The sequence below is a fragment of the Mytilus edulis genome, chromosome 12 (genome assembly GCF_963676685.1).
Source record: "Mytilus edulis chromosome 12, xbMytEdul2.2, whole genome shotgun sequence".
NCBI lineage: Eukaryota > Metazoa > Mollusca > Bivalvia > Mytilida > Mytilidae > Mytilus > Mytilus edulis.
The window spans coordinates 5,453,216-5,470,200 of record NC_092355.1 but is presented as its reverse complement, the minus strand read 5'-3'; the positions used below and the strand labels follow the sequence as shown (position 1 = coordinate 5,470,200).

Here is a 16,985-nt window from a genome sequence, read left to right as displayed (position 1 = left end):
AACTCGGGTTTAAGTCGTATGAGACATAACTGTAGTAGATATAAGGCAGTCAGAACTCGGGTTTAAGTCGTATGAGACATAACTGTAGTAGATATGAGGCAGTTAGAACTCGGGTTTAAGTCGTATGATACATAAATCGAAGACAACAAATGTTTAGCCAATACAAATTAGAACAGTAGAACAGTAAATCGCTTCTAGAGCCAAGAGTTAAAATTCTAAACGGTGGAACATTTTTGCTTCAAAACCAGTCATAAAAAACCAGTATGATATGTATTGCAGTCTTCTAAAAGGTCAATCAGCTTGAAAGTTTTTTTACTCGTAACTTTGCATTTAACTTTTAAATAACTGGCAAAATTTGCTAACAATGTATACACAACTCCTTTACAGTAACTGATTTCAAATTCTGTACATTAAACATGTTAAATAGGCTTCAAAATTGTATTATTATGTCTTGGTGAAGTTTTGACTGTATTCTTGAAAAGTACGCATAAAACAGCAAAACATCAAAAGGAGTATTGCTTACAAAATTTCGTGCATATATTTATATTACATGTATAACAAATTCCAAATTATACTTTGTTTTTTTTTTCATATTGTCACCTTACGTTTTATTTACCTTATATTATAACGACGTGTGCGTCATCAACTTCAATCGATTAGAAAACTAACCGTTATAATTGGAGTTTAGATGGAACATATGGCACGCATAACATGCATAAAAGAGTGGCAAAAGAAACCAAAATGGCATTCAAAATCAAAAGACGAAAACAAACGCCAGGCAAAAAAATAGAACAAGACGGGACACAACAGTACACAAAACACAAATTAATACTGAACAAAAACACAACCAAACTCGGATGTAATTTCAGGTATCAGGTGCTCATAATGTATCTATACCATTGCAGGTTATGTACTTCACAGCTACAACGCCTTATCTCTTTATGTTCATCTTATTGATAAGAAACTCCATGTTACCAGGAGCAATTGATGGTGTCATATATTACTTAAAGCCTAATCTAAGTAAACTTTCAGACATGCAGGTAAGTCCATGTTTTGTTTTGTAGTCCTGTCCTGTAATGTTGTCATTGTAATGTTATATTGAACATTGCCATATTAGCGGGAGGTTTTGCTAGCCAGAAATAGTTACCAAAGGTACCAGGATTATAATTTAGTACGCCAGACGCGCTTTTCGTCTACATAAGACTCATCAGTGACGCTCATATCGAAATATTTATAAAGCCAAACAAGAACAAAGTTGAAGAGCATTTAAAATCCAAAATTCCAAAAAGTTGTGCCAAATACGTCTAAGGTAATCTATGCCTGGGATAAGAAAATCAACCTATAATTTTGTTCTTACAATGTCCTGTACCAAGTCGGTAAAATGGTGATTGTTATTGTATAGTTCGCTCCTGAGTGTGTTACATTTCAGTGCTGTGTTTCTGTTGTGTCGTAGTTCTCCTCTTATATTTGATGATGCAAATAGTTCAAGCTTTGAAATGTGCGGCCGACAACTCAAGTTCACATTATAAATTAATGTTATTGTCAAGACAAACTTTCACATATACATAAAAGGAGGTATTTGTCTTGTTGTCCCTTGTTATATGTATACAGCCTGCTTATACAATAGCATTCATTGAATAAACAGGTAAAACAAGGCTTTAATTTTTATATAACAGATTGACAATAAGTAGAAGTAAAACGGTATGATATGAAGATAAAAATATTTGAAAAAAACAAAATAAACAAAAATGGAACATGAAATTGCAATGAACTATTACATTGCTAATTTGTTTGTTATGATAACCTTCGATCTTTTTTTGTGGTAATGTATGTTTTTAACAGGATATAATTTGACGTAGTGTTGCAGTTTACATGTGTTATGTAAGGAAACATAAGGCACTTATGTAACATAAGAACAATAATTGACGTCAAATTTATTTGTTTAATTTGAAAATTAAAACAATCTGATAATACTGCAAACAAAATTATTACGCATTTACACTGGGCAAATTGTTGTTAAAACCTTACCCTTATTGTGATAATGTATCTTTATAACTGGATAAAATTTGACACAAACTTTATCAAAAAGAGTACAGCGTTATACATACATACGATACTTAATCTTAATCTTTCATTAAATCATCTTTCGCAAACATGATATCTATAAAAGAGGGACGAAAGATACAAGAGAGACAGTCAATTTCAGACATTGAAAATAAACTGACTACGCCATGGCTAAAAATGAAAAAGACAAACAGACAAACAATAGTTCACATGACACAACATAGAAAATATAAAGAATAAGCAATACGGACCCAACCAAAAAATAGGGGTGATCTCAGATGACCTGAGGTGCTCCGGAAGGGTAAGCAGATCATGCTCCACATGTGGCACCCAGCGGGTTGTTCACTAATAAATGTTCACTATATGCAAAATGCAAGTGTCCAAAGTTTCTTACAAAAGACATATATATCATATTCTATTAGGTTAGAATAAAAAATAGTTAAAATGTCTATTTAAAGTACATGAACCTTGAGAGTTCATGCTTCGTATATAGATTCAGAGACAACACTGAGTTATATGAATTTGGTGTGTTGCATCATAGCATGAGCAACGAAACTGGTTTCACTAGATACACAGACACTGTTTTCTCTTTTATAATGCAACATGAGATCGCAAATCTATACTTTTGTGCGAATTGGTTTGTGGATTTTTATTTGTCTGTTCGTTGTATTTTCTTATGCACACGGTTGCTTATTTCTCGATCTGTAAAATATGATTTTTGCTTCCCTATTGTATTATTATTATTATTTGCATATCCTGAACCGTAACTCATAATTGTCCTACCGGAGGACAGTAAATCACAAACCTGTGTTTTATATGGCTCATAATGCCTAGTCGGTGGTGTGTATACGTTGAGCTTTGTGTACTTTTGTTTTTATGTTTTGTGTTTTTGTGCCATGGGATTGTGAGTTGGTTTTCGACTTATCGGTTTGGATATCCCTTTGGTATTTGTCGTCTTTTTTAAAAGTGACACAACAAACGTTTTAGCAACTTATTTCTTTCAACAACACACAATCTTTTGCATTCGCCTAATTCTTTTAATATTGTCCTTCAGTATACAATTGAGTAACAACGTACATTAATGACTAATATATTATTGTTAGAACGTCCAAAAGTGGATGACGTACCCTTGATGATTGATTCACTAACTTAACGTTGTTGTTTAAATGATATACATGCCATACAAATGTGGCAAGAACATTAATTTTGTTGTAATAAAAAATTATGAAGGTCACAAGGTTACATTGCCCTTGTCTTAAACTTTGATATGAGTAAACAGCAGGGTGTCAATATTTAGAACGTTTTACAGTTTTTCTTTCTAAAAAACAAAAACAATATACACTATATTTATGATGATATTGTTTTATAGATAAGACAAAAAGAGGAAAACAATCAAAAAGTAATAGGAAATTTGTAAAACTGTAAATAAAAAAAAATATATCCTTTTGTCAGGCTATACTCATATGTAAAACACAAAACATTGGCCAAAAAATGTTTACCAGCAATAAGACTCATTCTGTCTTCCCTCCACTTTTTATATCAGTATAAATCGAGTATGACGTACCTATGTGGTTAAGTGGCTTATATATTAATGTTTAAATGTTTTAAAAGGAAGAAGGACGTTTGACGAAAGATTCAATTGCTTAAGGTGGCTCGGGGCCTATTCAAAGTTTCTATCAGAAGTGCCGTAATTTTTGTTATTTTATTCTTTACAGAAATTGAATCAAATTGGTCGAAAAAAAATAGGGGGTCACGGACCATTTAAGTTCAAAATTTTAATTTAAAACGGGTATGTAAAAGGGACCATTTTTCAATGAAATGATAGGGAAAATACAGGTGTTGACATATTTTATCGGATTATCAAAAAAAACTTCTATGACACTTGGTCCAAAACTGTAATATAAAAAGCTGAAATATAGCTTCAAAGAATGAGCAAATAAAAAAAATAGGTCACCGATAAGGAAAAAAATATATTTTGCCTTAAAAAACAAATTTTGGCGGGAAAATGGTGAAAAGGGGTGAAATGTCATTTTGACCCTTTAACAAATACGGATTAAAACAAAAATATTCTATTATTCACATTACTACAATGATTTAACATTTCTAATCAATCAAAATATTTTAAAAAATTATATCGAATTTTCGACAAATACTTTTGTAATTCATGCCCGAAATTATGCGCAGTCGAATAGTCCCGAGCCACCTTAAAGTCGTGGTGTAAATGATATGCATGCGTCGTTTTATTTTTTGAACAGTATATTATTTTGCCAATTGTAGTTATCGATTTCCCCAAGTTATCTTTTTTATTGTCTCATAAGGGACAAATTAGAAAATGTTGAGTGCAAGTTAATCATCGTCCATCTTCCATTATTCTTATCTATATTGCCGATCAGTATACAATTTAGTAACATCGTACCAGTACGATATTTTTTATTAATGTGTTTATTTATAAATTACATTTATTTTATGGTACTTACTAAACTCTGTTGTTTAAATTATATGCATGCCATATAAATTTAGCAAGCACATTCATTGTGTTGTAATAAAACATTTTGAAGGTCATGAAACGCATTGCCCTTGTCTAAGACTTTGATATGAATGAACAGGTTGTAGTGAATTTTGAACATTTTTTTTGACAAAACATAAATTATTTATTTCTCATTTCAATTTTAAATACTAAGTACGTCTGTAGATATATAGGTGCATTAAGGTCTTTAAAAGTTTTCAATTACTTTGAACTTGTCTGACTTAAAACATTGAAAAGTCTTTAATATTTAACACTTGCTGTATCCGGTACACATGATATAAATTTATAATAATTGTTGATGAAAATACAATCATGTTGATAATTTAAGAAATAATTCCTTCGTGTCATGCTCTATGCCCATTTTAACATGGGTAGGCATTATATTTGTCGATATTTTACACTGAGCGTTAGCGAGGTGAAAATGTGATCAAATGTAATGCTTACCCATGTTAAAATAAGCATAGAGCATAACATGAAGGAATTATTCCGATTCTAATAGGACAAATACAGTATTTTTATAGGTCGAAGCGTACGAAAATAGCGTAAAAATATTAAGCTGTTCCCGTTTCCTCCTTGAGGAGTCTGTACATTACATTTCATATTTGATAAGTTTAAAAAATACGAGCAGGGTAAATATATGTTGTTCGATATAGCATTCATTACAAAAGTTTATATAAGATACTTGAATGTATATACTTTATAGAATAACGATTGAAATAACTTTAATATAAACAGTAAATGTGTGCGCATGTGTCAAACATATTTTGTGCTCATTAGAACACGGCTTTGTTTTCAAAGCGTAATAAGGACCTCATATAAGAATCGTAATTTTAATCCTCTGTTTATAATTTTCAGGTGTGGGTTGACGCTGGTTCTCAGATATTTTTCACCTATTCTATTGGAGTTGGTTCTCTCACAGTTCTTGGAAGTTTCAACAAGTTCAAACATAACTCCTACAAGTATGTTATTAAGCTAAAATTCAAAACTGAAAAAACTTTCACATAGGCTTGGAATGTCCCATTAAACCAATAGTACACAGGAAAACGTTTTCTGTGTATAAACCTCCTCTAAGAGGAAACCCCTCTTTATGGAGGTGTAACCCTTACTTAAACGATTGTGTTCAGCATTTTAAAAACGGTACCGTTTATATTGTATAAGCATGAAGCGAAAATTTATTATGTAAGGTAGAAAACGTTATTTACAATGCGTTTCAATTTAAAACACGGAAAAAAACTTTATGCAATACTACTCCAATAAAAATGCACTATATTTAAATTTTCCGTATATATATATTTAAATTGATGAGAACATGTCAAGATAAATACTTTTCACGACTGTTGATATATGGGCACCAACCAAAAAACATTAAACACATGTACTGTATGATTGATATGACAACCAGGAAATGTATCATAATTAGCATAAAAAGTATTTAAATGGAGGTGACCAAGTTTCAAAGGTAAATGAACTTGATAACATGAACAAAAAGTATGACTACAATGAGTGAGGGTCGCTAGTATATTTTAGAAAAATTAGTAATCATGGAAAAAACAAAATCATATTACATTCAGCGTATGAAATTCTTATATGTGAATATTCTTTCGATAATACTATCTGGTAACTTATGAATATTCATTAGATAATACTATCTGGTAACTTTTGAGATATTTGCATTAATGAACACATTTTGATATTTGTATTGAAAAGCAGACGTTATATGTTGTAAATGTATTTAGCTATAATCTTTCTATTGTCATGTTTCAGCATATCGCAAAATTAAACTGGTAAAAGTCAATGTAAATCTTTTAAATGAATTTAAGTACACGAACATGACCTCACACGGTCAGGGAAAATATGCACAGGGCATCGAAAAAAAACCAATAGGTCGGACAATGTGTTCGTTTAAGGGCAGTTTCGAAATGTTTCTTTTATTCACAGAGACTGCATCATTTTCGCATGTACAAATACTGGGACCAGTTTATTAGCTGGATTAATCATCTTTACAATTTTGGGTCACATGGCCTTCGTACAAGATACTTCCATAGACAAAGTGGCGGAGTCAGGTTAGAAAAATCAGCAAAAACACAACAAGAACAATCAAAACTCTAAAAAGGACACCAAATTGACGAATACAACCTTTTTTACTGTTCGGATACTAAACATGTAAATGACAAGGTCACCTTATACACTTGAAGAGTATAGGATAGATTTTGGCCAACGTACCGGGAGTATTTTAACGAATTCCCTAAATCCTATCACATATTCACTGTTCTCATCCTTGAACTTATCTTAATCATAAAAGCCTACTCGAAGTGATTATGACCCCTTAAACATACAAATAAGGATAATTATCCGTGTGGATATGAATGAACCGAACAATCTTGATTGGAGTCATTAGAGTAACTATATAAAGGTTTTATGTTTTTTTGCTGGTTATGGAACCTGTTAATCTCAGGAAAAGTTAAGCTGAAGCCCAAATAACTGTTACACATAGCCTTTTTACTGACTAAAATATTTGTGACAGTTTTAACTACATTTTTCATTTTGTTTCAGTAATGGAAACGTCCTTCATCATGTCCAGAGCTATTCTATAAATTCATGCACAGTAACACCACATATTATCATCTTTACAAATAATAAGTTCATGATTGGTTAACAATGAAATTAAAATCATGTTATTACAGGAGCATAATTACATGATTGAACACATATTTATAAAACCATGAACTTAAAAGTTAAATGCAACAATTTGACTTCTTTTATAAAATCTATCATTAGAACTGGGTATTCACACATACACAGTGTAGTTTTTTAAGATCTTAAATTGCCCTACATATATTGAAAGGTTTTGTACGGCTGGTGTGACTATTATATTTGTCACTTTTTTATTACATTTGAAGGGGGAAATGCTTTAATTTTTTACTTTTCAAATCTTCAGAATACAGTTTCTATTTATAATTAAAGAAAAATAATACACATGATAATGAACTTTCAAAAACAGTTGTAAATGATTTAATCAATTAACTATTTAAAATACAGCTATTCATTTTACTTTCATTTAAGAACTTATCAAGTACGTTTTAGATTATTTTAAATGCAGCGATTAATTTTACTTTCATTTCATCTTTTTTTTTAATATTTTAAAGGCTTATGGGGGGACTAAAGGATATTTCATGATAATACTGATTTTTGTTCTAAACGTTATAACGTACATTATACAGGACCTGGACTAGCTTTTATAGCTTACCCTAAAGCCGTATCGATGATGCCAGGTGCTCCATTTTGGTCGGTTCTGTTTTTCTTTATGGTGATTCTACTTGGATTTGATAGCCAGGTATAAACATTTATATGTATTGCAACACTGCTTTAAGAAGTGTCGTGCTTATTTCCTAATTTCCTTTGGGCATGATAATAACCTTCTAGATCGACTTCCCTAAGGTTTCCATTTCATCAATACATACAAAAATATACATATAAACCATTTCGGCATTACAATACAATTTTGAAAAGTTTGAAATGAAAAGAAAATGTTACTAATAAACTCATCATAGATACCAGGACTAAATTTTGTATATACGCCACACGCGCGTTTCGTCTACAAAATACTCATCAATGACGCTCGAATCAAAAAAAGTTAAAAAAAAAAAAAAAAAAAAAAAAAAAAGCCAAATAAAGTACAAAGTTTAGATAGATATTCATCTACTTTTCAAATATTAATATAATACTGTATTCATTCTTACTCTTATTTACGATCATGGAATCTAGTAATAATGATTGGTCAATTACATAGTTAGTCGCACTTAGTTTAATGCGGTTCGAATATAATAGACAAATTATGGTGATAATGAATGTACCAAGCGAATATTGCATACCACGAGCAATTGTTATTCAGGTAAATGCATGATATACCGCCATTTACGATTATACTATTGCAGTACACAATCAGTCTAGTTATTTGCCAAAGTCTCCAAATTTGTAGACAATTTTATTAGTTAGACTGTGTATTTATATTTTAAGAGTTAATGTGTATCCTCGTTCTCTCCATGTATCTCTGTTATGATAATCATTCCTAATAAAATAAACACAGAAATTAGTGTTTACTGAACATGTTAAACAACCTCTCAAATTAAAATGGAAATGTATGTTGGCATTTAACGCAATGAAAATATGAGTATGTGTAATTATTTTCTTTTCATGCAATGATTTTTATCTCTGTTGTAAAATCAAAACAACTGATTTTCTATCCTGAGTACGTATTTGTTGATTGAATACACGTTTTGAATGTTTATATTCGACAAGAATGAGAGCTGTATAACAATTTAGTTGAACTGGCTGTTAACCCTTGTCAGTTCATTTTATAGTAACATTTCTTAACTAATACACATTCTCGATGTTCTTGGTCTGGAGAGTGTTCATTTATAATTCAATTTGACAGTATGTGTCAGAAACACTTTAGACACTAAACAATCGATGGACACTATATCCTGCATGTATGAGTATGTAATGTATATTCCCCTACTAGTTATTGATCCAATGTTAACCATATGTATTACTGTATTAATCCTAGCACCATCAAACATCCTTTATAATGACACCTGTGGTTTTTTTTCAGTTCGTCGGTGTCGAGGCAGTTGTTACAGCAATAGTTGATCAATGGCCAAGTGTTTTAAGACGGAAATATAGAAAGGAGGCGTTTACAGCGTTTATTTGCTTCCTGAATTTCTTACTTGGACTCTGTATGGTGACACATGTAAGTCTCATAGTAAACAATGTCACATGTATACATTTATATATAGCATCAACAACCAAAAAGTAAAATCACAAAAATACTGAACTCCGAAAATTCATTCGAAAAGTCCCTAATCACACAGAAAATCAAATGACAAAACGCATCAAACGAATGACCAACAGCTGTCATATTCCTGACTTGGTATAAGCATTTTCAAACATGGTTTTATAGCGCTAAATATCTCACTTGTACGACAGTCTCATCAAACTCTGTTATATTACAACGATGCGTGAACAAAAACAGTCATAATAAATAAAATAGTCAAATTGTGGAAGATAAACTAAAATATCAGATGAACAATATACAAAACAGAAGCCAACTCTCATAGATACCTATCACATGCTGGCTCATGTTCGTGTTTGCACATGAATCCTGTGTTTTTCAATAATAGGTGAAGCCGAGATAAAACATTGGCAATATTGTACGAAATTAGCAAAAAACGATAGGGTCTACCTTCAGGATACATTTTAATTGAATTAGATTCATAAGAATAATTAGGCAAACCGCTTTCTATTGAACCGCAAAAGAACATCGAACCTCTAAAAAGCTTTGTATTGTCAGCAAGGTTATATTACAAATCAAATCACCTAACACGAATGGTTGTTAAGTGATAAAAATTTCACTATTGCTCCATCGTACATTGTTTTAAACCACACTATTATTTTATTTATTATTATTACTTTAACTGTTAAGTCAGTGTTTGTTATATCTATTTTGCGTGACTGTATTTATGCATCCCGTTATACTTTGAACGACAAAATTATTTCATGTCTACCTGTGCGAATTTCAAACGCGCAATTTTACACAAGTACTCAAAACCCTCCTTCCTTGATGGGTGCATTTTACATAGACAAATATAATCGTATAATATAATCAAAATTAGAATGTTAATTTGATGTATGCCTTTTTGTGCTTCTTCGTTACATTTGTTGTTTTTATAGTGATTTAGATGATAACACAATGTTGACTGCTGTACCCCTATTTTTACCTATTATGTCTGTTTGTTTTGTTCACGCATCGGTGACAATATAATGGAATTTGATGCGACTGTCATACAAGTGAGAGGTTTAGCTAGCTATAAAACCAGGTTCAATCCACCATTTTCTACATTTGAAAATGCCTGTACCAAGTCAGGAATATGACAGTTCTTGTCCATTCGTTTTGATGCGTTTTGTTATTTGATTTTGCCATGTGATTATGGACTTTCCGAATTGATTTTCCTCTGAGTTCAGTATTTTTGTGATTTTAATTTTTTTTGAAATGATTTAGTTTTTCCACAGTAGAGTTTGTAAGCTCTACATTACACGTTTATTTGTATTGATATTATATATAAACATTTTATAATAGCTGAAGGCTATATATTATAAATCATGTCCATTTTAAGACATATTGCAAAAATACTACTGAAAGTACATTTAGTTGTAGCTTTGTCAACGTGTAATTGTCAAAATTGAACAGTTATATAATAATGCCTGCAATGTAAGGATTAAAATCGTATATAAATTTATTACATATTACGGTCGTAAATACCGGAGAACATAGCTAATTTCATGGCAAACACGATATACGACCAAAATCAAAGTAAACAAAAAACTACATAAAAACTAACGACTAAGCATCACAAACATCCACTAAACCCTTAGGGTGATCGCATGCAATTCTGAAGCGTTATCAACATGTTTCACAAGCGACGTTTGTAGTGATAAGATGACTGTTTTTATAAATAAGGTTCCTTTTATTCATTTTTTTTTTATCAATTACAGGGAGGTATTTACGTGTTTGAGCTTTTCAACTTCTACTCTACATGTATCATCATACTGTTGATTGGATTTTTTGAATGTGTTGCTGTTGCCTGGGTTTATGGTGTGTATTTATCTAAAACATAATTCATGTTTCAGATACCTGAATATTTGTTTAAAACATATTGGTTAAGATCTTTTCAATTTATTATTACTTATTCAGTGTATTTAATAAAACAGTTTAAAATATACATAATTCACATGAAAACATTTGTGTATATAACATTTGTATATCTTCAACGGCATATTCCTTATTTTTAATATTTTTCCCAAACGATTTTATGCTTCATAAGTTTAGATATTATAAAGCAAACACAAAAAAACAAAACAAAAAAACTTGCTGTATTTGATTAATGAAATTCCTGTTCAAATTTCACCAGTGACACTTACAAGGTGATTTTGCTAGTCGAATTTTTGTTTCTGTTTTTCTTCGTTTTCCCATTAAAGCTACAGTAATTTAAGTTCGCATGGTGTTGATTCTGAGTTTTATGCAAAAATTACATAATAACATGTATAAGAATAAGTAAAAAATGGTATGATTGCAAATAAACAACTACAAAAGAGACAACATGTTTGAGAAGTCAAACACTATAGATAATCGTACGGACTTTAACAATGAGCAAATTCCATTGCGTTTATTATTAACTACAGTACAATGCCAGAACACGAAATCATTAAACTTTTTGTGTAAGATCACATCAAAATATGTGTTAGCAAATTAACAAGACATGTTATCCAATGGTAAACAAATTGTAACCAAAAAACAATACAAATTCAGAGAAAACTTTAACTTTGATTATCAAATTCATCAATGATGTACTTTTTGTATGAAGGAGTCAGACGCTTCTATGACAACGTTGAAATGATGCTTGGGCGCAGAATCAATCCATACATGGGTTTTTGCTGGACATTTTTATCGCCGATGTTTTGTTTGGTAAGTTTGGTAATCTTATGCCTTCGTTTTTCATTTATGCTTTTCAGGCTAGATAATAACGTTTGCTGAAACCGAAATTTTGTCAATGGTTTATTTTAAATGTCTTACACAAATTAATACCTTTATTCATGTTCATATAAGTTTAAAGCTTAAACTTTCCTTTTTTAAAAACACTAATATAATTGAGAAAATTAGTATAATGACAAGCAACTGTCCTATAAAGTTTTTTAAGCCATGGCGTTGTTAGCTTATTTTCGACTTATGTGTTTGAATGACCCTGTGCTATTTTCGTCTCTTTTTTGTCCTTCTGATTATGTTCGATTCCCGATTGTGAATATTAGTTTCTTTGTTAGGTTAGGCATGCGTAGCAAGGGACGTACAATAACTCGCTTCTTTTGAAGTTTATTAAAAGGTTGTTTTTGATGTTTTATTGAGTTGTCTCCTCCTTGTCAATTTACGATGTTTTAACCTCTATTAACTACTGTTATCCTTATTCCATCATCATCATTGGTATAAACAATATAGTGTTTTAAACTTATATGTATTGTTTAATAATGTTTGTTGGTCAAATTATCTTATAAGTATGTATAAAATGTTAACATGCACATGATTGTTTACGCGTAAGCAGTAATACATTCAAATACGAATGTACTAAGGTGAGGATATGTCCGAAAACATGTCTGACAACTAGGCAGAAAGTTCCTAAAATGTAACAAAAGCGGATGAAGTAAACATAAATGCCAATGATTTAAAGACTAAAACCTTGATTACATTGAGCTTAAGTCAATAAGAGAATGATATAACTAAAACATGTCACAATATACAAAAAGACCCATTCTGTGCTTTACGCCAAAAAAACATAACTACGGTAATGGAAAGATATTTAATCAAAACAATTTATACAAAATGCAAATCTTCAAACATTGCTTTAATTTTCAACACATATAAATGACGTTATGTTTTAAACTGATGACTGATTGTGGAGGGTAAGATATAAAAAATAATGATAGCGTACACATTATGTATTTGAAAAAAAAAACACCTAGACGTTCATTTATATGTTATTCTTACTGCATTATACGTGTACATTATAACATTTGGGATTTCGAATGAAAAGTTTGTTGGCTAGCCATTCACCATAGACGTATTAAAAGTGTGTTATATACATCATACAAAGTACTAGGGATTCATTAATTGTCGTGTTAATCTATTTTCGCGATTTGCAAAAAAAATGCATATTGGTGGATATTTAATTTCGTGGTTTTGGCAAAGTCGGCATACCTTCGTTTTTAAAATTTGTTATTCGTTGAACTTCAAAAATCATGATTCTCCTGTACCCATGAAATCAACGAAAATTGATATCGAACGAATATAAACGAATCCATAGGTGTATGAGAATGTATTCCAGAAATATACTAGTAACGTTGCTGTCTCAAGCAAAATAAATCTCCAACATTAAAACAAATTTTCACAGCTTCTATTATTTCTCTATTTTTAGGGCATGTTCTTAATGAGCATTATAAATTATTCAAACTTGGAGTACAAACGACCATCTGGTGTTTACGAGTATCCAGGCTGGGCAATAGCTATAGGATGGAGTATGGCCTCGTTTTCAGTCATGTTTATTCCACTCATGATACCTTTCAATATATGGCGGTATAAACTTAATTTTCAGGTAAGTAAAGTTTTACAATAGTTTTATATCTACTTAACTCAATACTAAAAAGTGTAAATATAAATATAATTTTGACATCTAGATGAATACACCTTTTATCGAACCACGAAGAATGAAAAATAACTGTCTAGAAGAAATTTTGACAAAAATGTGTCCTTCTTTTCAATATATTTAAGCCCCACCTTGTTGCCAAGAAATAAAAAAAACTTATTTACTTAAGAGTATATCGATTATGCAGAAGAAAAGTAATAAATGCATTAAAATAAGATAAATTGTGTGCATAAATGAAAGGAAAATACTGTTTATTTGTTATAAAGGTGTTCAAGATTGCAATGAAGCGAAACACAATTAAATATGAAATGTTTTATTTAGCTAATTTCGAAATGACCCTATTGGTTTTCAGTAGAATATATTCATATTACGTAATCATAGACCTGATATCAGACGAGCACTCTTGCCCTATTCTTCACTATACTAGCTAAGTCCAAACATTGCATTTTACTGTTTGTTTGTTTGTTTGTTTAACCCGTGTTCTGTAGTTAAAACTCTATACTAAAACGATAGTAAATAATAATAACAACAATCTATCAAAAAGTGAAATAAAAAAATACTAAACCCAGGGGAAAATTAAAACGGAAAGTTACTAATCAAATGGCAAAATCTAAAGCTCAAACACATCAAACGAATGAATAACAACTATCATATTCTTAAATTGGTATAAGCATTTTCTTTTCCAGAAAATGGTGGTTTGAACCTGGTTTTTAATATAAAAAAGAAAATGTGGTGTGATTGCCAAATTGATGAGACAACTGTCCACAAGAGACCAAAATGACACAAACATTAACAACTATAGGTCACCGTACGGCCGTCAACAATAAGCAAAGCCCATACTGCATAGACAGCTATAAAAGGCCCCGATATGACAATGTAAAACAATTCAAACGAGAAAACTAACGGCCTTATTTATATATATTTCAGCTTGGTAAACCTGTCAGTTGTTTGACAGTCGCACCAATTTCCATTGAAATAACAAAACCGTTGTGGATAATATATTTAAAACATTTTTTTTTATTTCAGACTTTACATTTACTTCTAAAACCCCAGGGATTACAAGCCCATCAGCTAAGACCAAAGGATAAAGGAGAAAAAAGTATAGGGAATTGTAATGCCAAATCGAAATGCTGTGATAACTCGTGTGAAGATCCATTAGATAATCATTATGAAGAAGATATCTTAGAAACTAAACTAGCTCTACTTGAAAATGGTACAAATGCACATAGTGGTATTAATGGTACCAATGGTTTAAAAGTTTAGAAAGAGTTTTTGCATCGAATTTTTTAAATCTTCTACATATATGTGCCTTTTTTCGATTTGAGTAATTGTTTATACAACGTGTACAGTTTTAGTTATTAACTGGGTGTTGTTATATCATGAACAAACAATTAACTTATAAAGCAGACCTGCTGAATGTATAAAACTAATGACTAGTTTGAAGACTGCTTTAACTGATATTAGATAGTTGACTTTTGTCTGCACTTATCTGTATTTTAGTATCTACTACCATATTGGTTAATTTTTACTGCATATATTCTACATCGTATTCAGAATAAATGTTAGTTTTTACTTTATGCATGTTGCATTGCAGATTTTTTAAATATATATTCGGTTCTATCGACGTGCAATATGTTAACTGTAAAGTGTTAACAACAAAAGTAAGCTTAAATGTAAGATAACTATTTAGACAAATCATCCAAATCACGGACCGGTTGTAGTCAGAAAACATACAGCACCACCAAACGGCCATGTTTATTTACTTAGGAAATGCAGTCAAACATACTGGTAAACCAAATAAAATTTAGAATGGAAATGGGGAATGTGTCAAAGCGAAAACAACCGGAGGCCACCAAAAGTGGTAAAACAAAGACAACAATCTGAATGTTTTCTTTTTTTTTTTCGTATTCCAATTAAAATAGTTTTGGTATACGTTTTGATAATACAGGCACTTCTCAGTTCTTTTTATTGACACCATTTGATTTTTGAAAAACAGTACATTGGCATGGAAATGATAAAGAGTTCAATTTTTTGTTAGATTTAAAACAAAATTACGTATTTTAGCACGTAACAGTGATGGGAAAACTAAATCAATTTAAGAAATCACAAAGATATTTAAAAAGTACATTATTAACACTTAGAATAAATACACGTCAAACATATAGTACACAAACTATGCAACAGATGTTATCATAGCACATTAAGTTTCCATTTGTCTAGGTAATGTCATATATTCTTCTTTACGAAATATTAATATGATTAACATTGCATCATAGATCAAATTTGTATGAGTGAAAAAGAGCCACTCTCCATCCAAGTTTCAATTTATAAAAATAAACCATCATAGGTCAAAGTTCGGTAACCAAAACAAAGCATTGCCTCGCACCGAACAGCAAGCTATAAAGGGCCCAAAAATGATTATGCCCATTTTCACTGAACTTTCGTGACGAGGCGAGCTGAAACCTGACAGTTTGGTTACAAAAGATCATCCATCAAAATACTTGTAGATTAAAGGCCAATGCATTACTAATTAAGTTAACCCTTCTTTCATTATTAATATCATTTGCCTGTATATGTGTATGAATTTTTCTATAAAACATAGTTAAAGACAACAAGAAACTCAATTTAGCCTAGACAACCTCGAGTGACCCTTTATTAGCCACTGAAGTTAAAAATATCGACTGTGTGAGACGTTGCTGGTTATACAGGTCTTTAATGGGTTGTAGAGGGTCTCCGTATAAACCAATTTTCTATAGTTTCTAATTAGTGCGCTTATATCAATCTTACTGAATACTATATTTTCTAAATGTATAAAATAGTTTCATCGATCATTGGTTCTGGTGTTCATACTTTTGCTTCTATGAAGATACAATACGGCGACATCTCTTGCACGTGAAAGACACCCTTGTAGATTTTGGAAAAGAGCAGGCTAATGTCGTTACAAGGCAGCACTCGCACCCACAAAGTGGAAAGGGATTAATATAAGTTGCAAAACTTGTTTCCCAATTCACTATAAATAAATATGTTTAAACTAATATGGCGATGTGTTTATTTTCGATATAGAGGAATATCAGAATACGTCGTTTATTTAATGTTAAACGATTTAAGGACGACAGACGACAATGACGAACATTTAGTGAGAAAAA

At 31.0% G+C, this 16,985-nt stretch overlaps 1 protein-coding gene across 3 annotated transcripts in view; it reads left to right on the top strand.

Moving 5' to 3' along the window:
- Nucleotides 1-15,416, top strand: part of LOC139499541 (sodium- and chloride-dependent taurine transporter-like) — a 57,558-nt gene extending 42,142 nt beyond the window's left edge. For all 3 annotated transcript variants that reach the window (XM_071288262.1, XM_071288264.1, XM_071288263.1), the window contains 9 exons: nt 906-1,040; nt 5,447-5,550; nt 6,530-6,654; nt 7,813-7,925; nt 9,204-9,341; nt 11,144-11,243; nt 12,013-12,113; nt 13,612-13,788; nt 14,866-15,416. In XM_071288262.1, the coding sequence (XP_071144363.1) occupies nt 906-1,040; nt 5,447-5,550; nt 6,530-6,654; nt 7,813-7,925; nt 9,204-9,341; nt 11,144-11,243; nt 12,013-12,113; nt 13,612-13,788; nt 14,866-15,102 (1,230 nt within the window). In that variant the 3' untranslated portion in view covers nt 15,103-15,416. The remainder of the gene's footprint in view (nt 1-905; nt 1,041-5,446; nt 5,551-6,529; nt 6,655-7,812; nt 7,926-9,203; nt 9,342-11,143; nt 11,244-12,012; nt 12,114-13,611; nt 13,789-14,865) is intronic.
- The last annotated feature ends 1,569 nt before the right edge of the window (nt 15,417-16,985 follow it).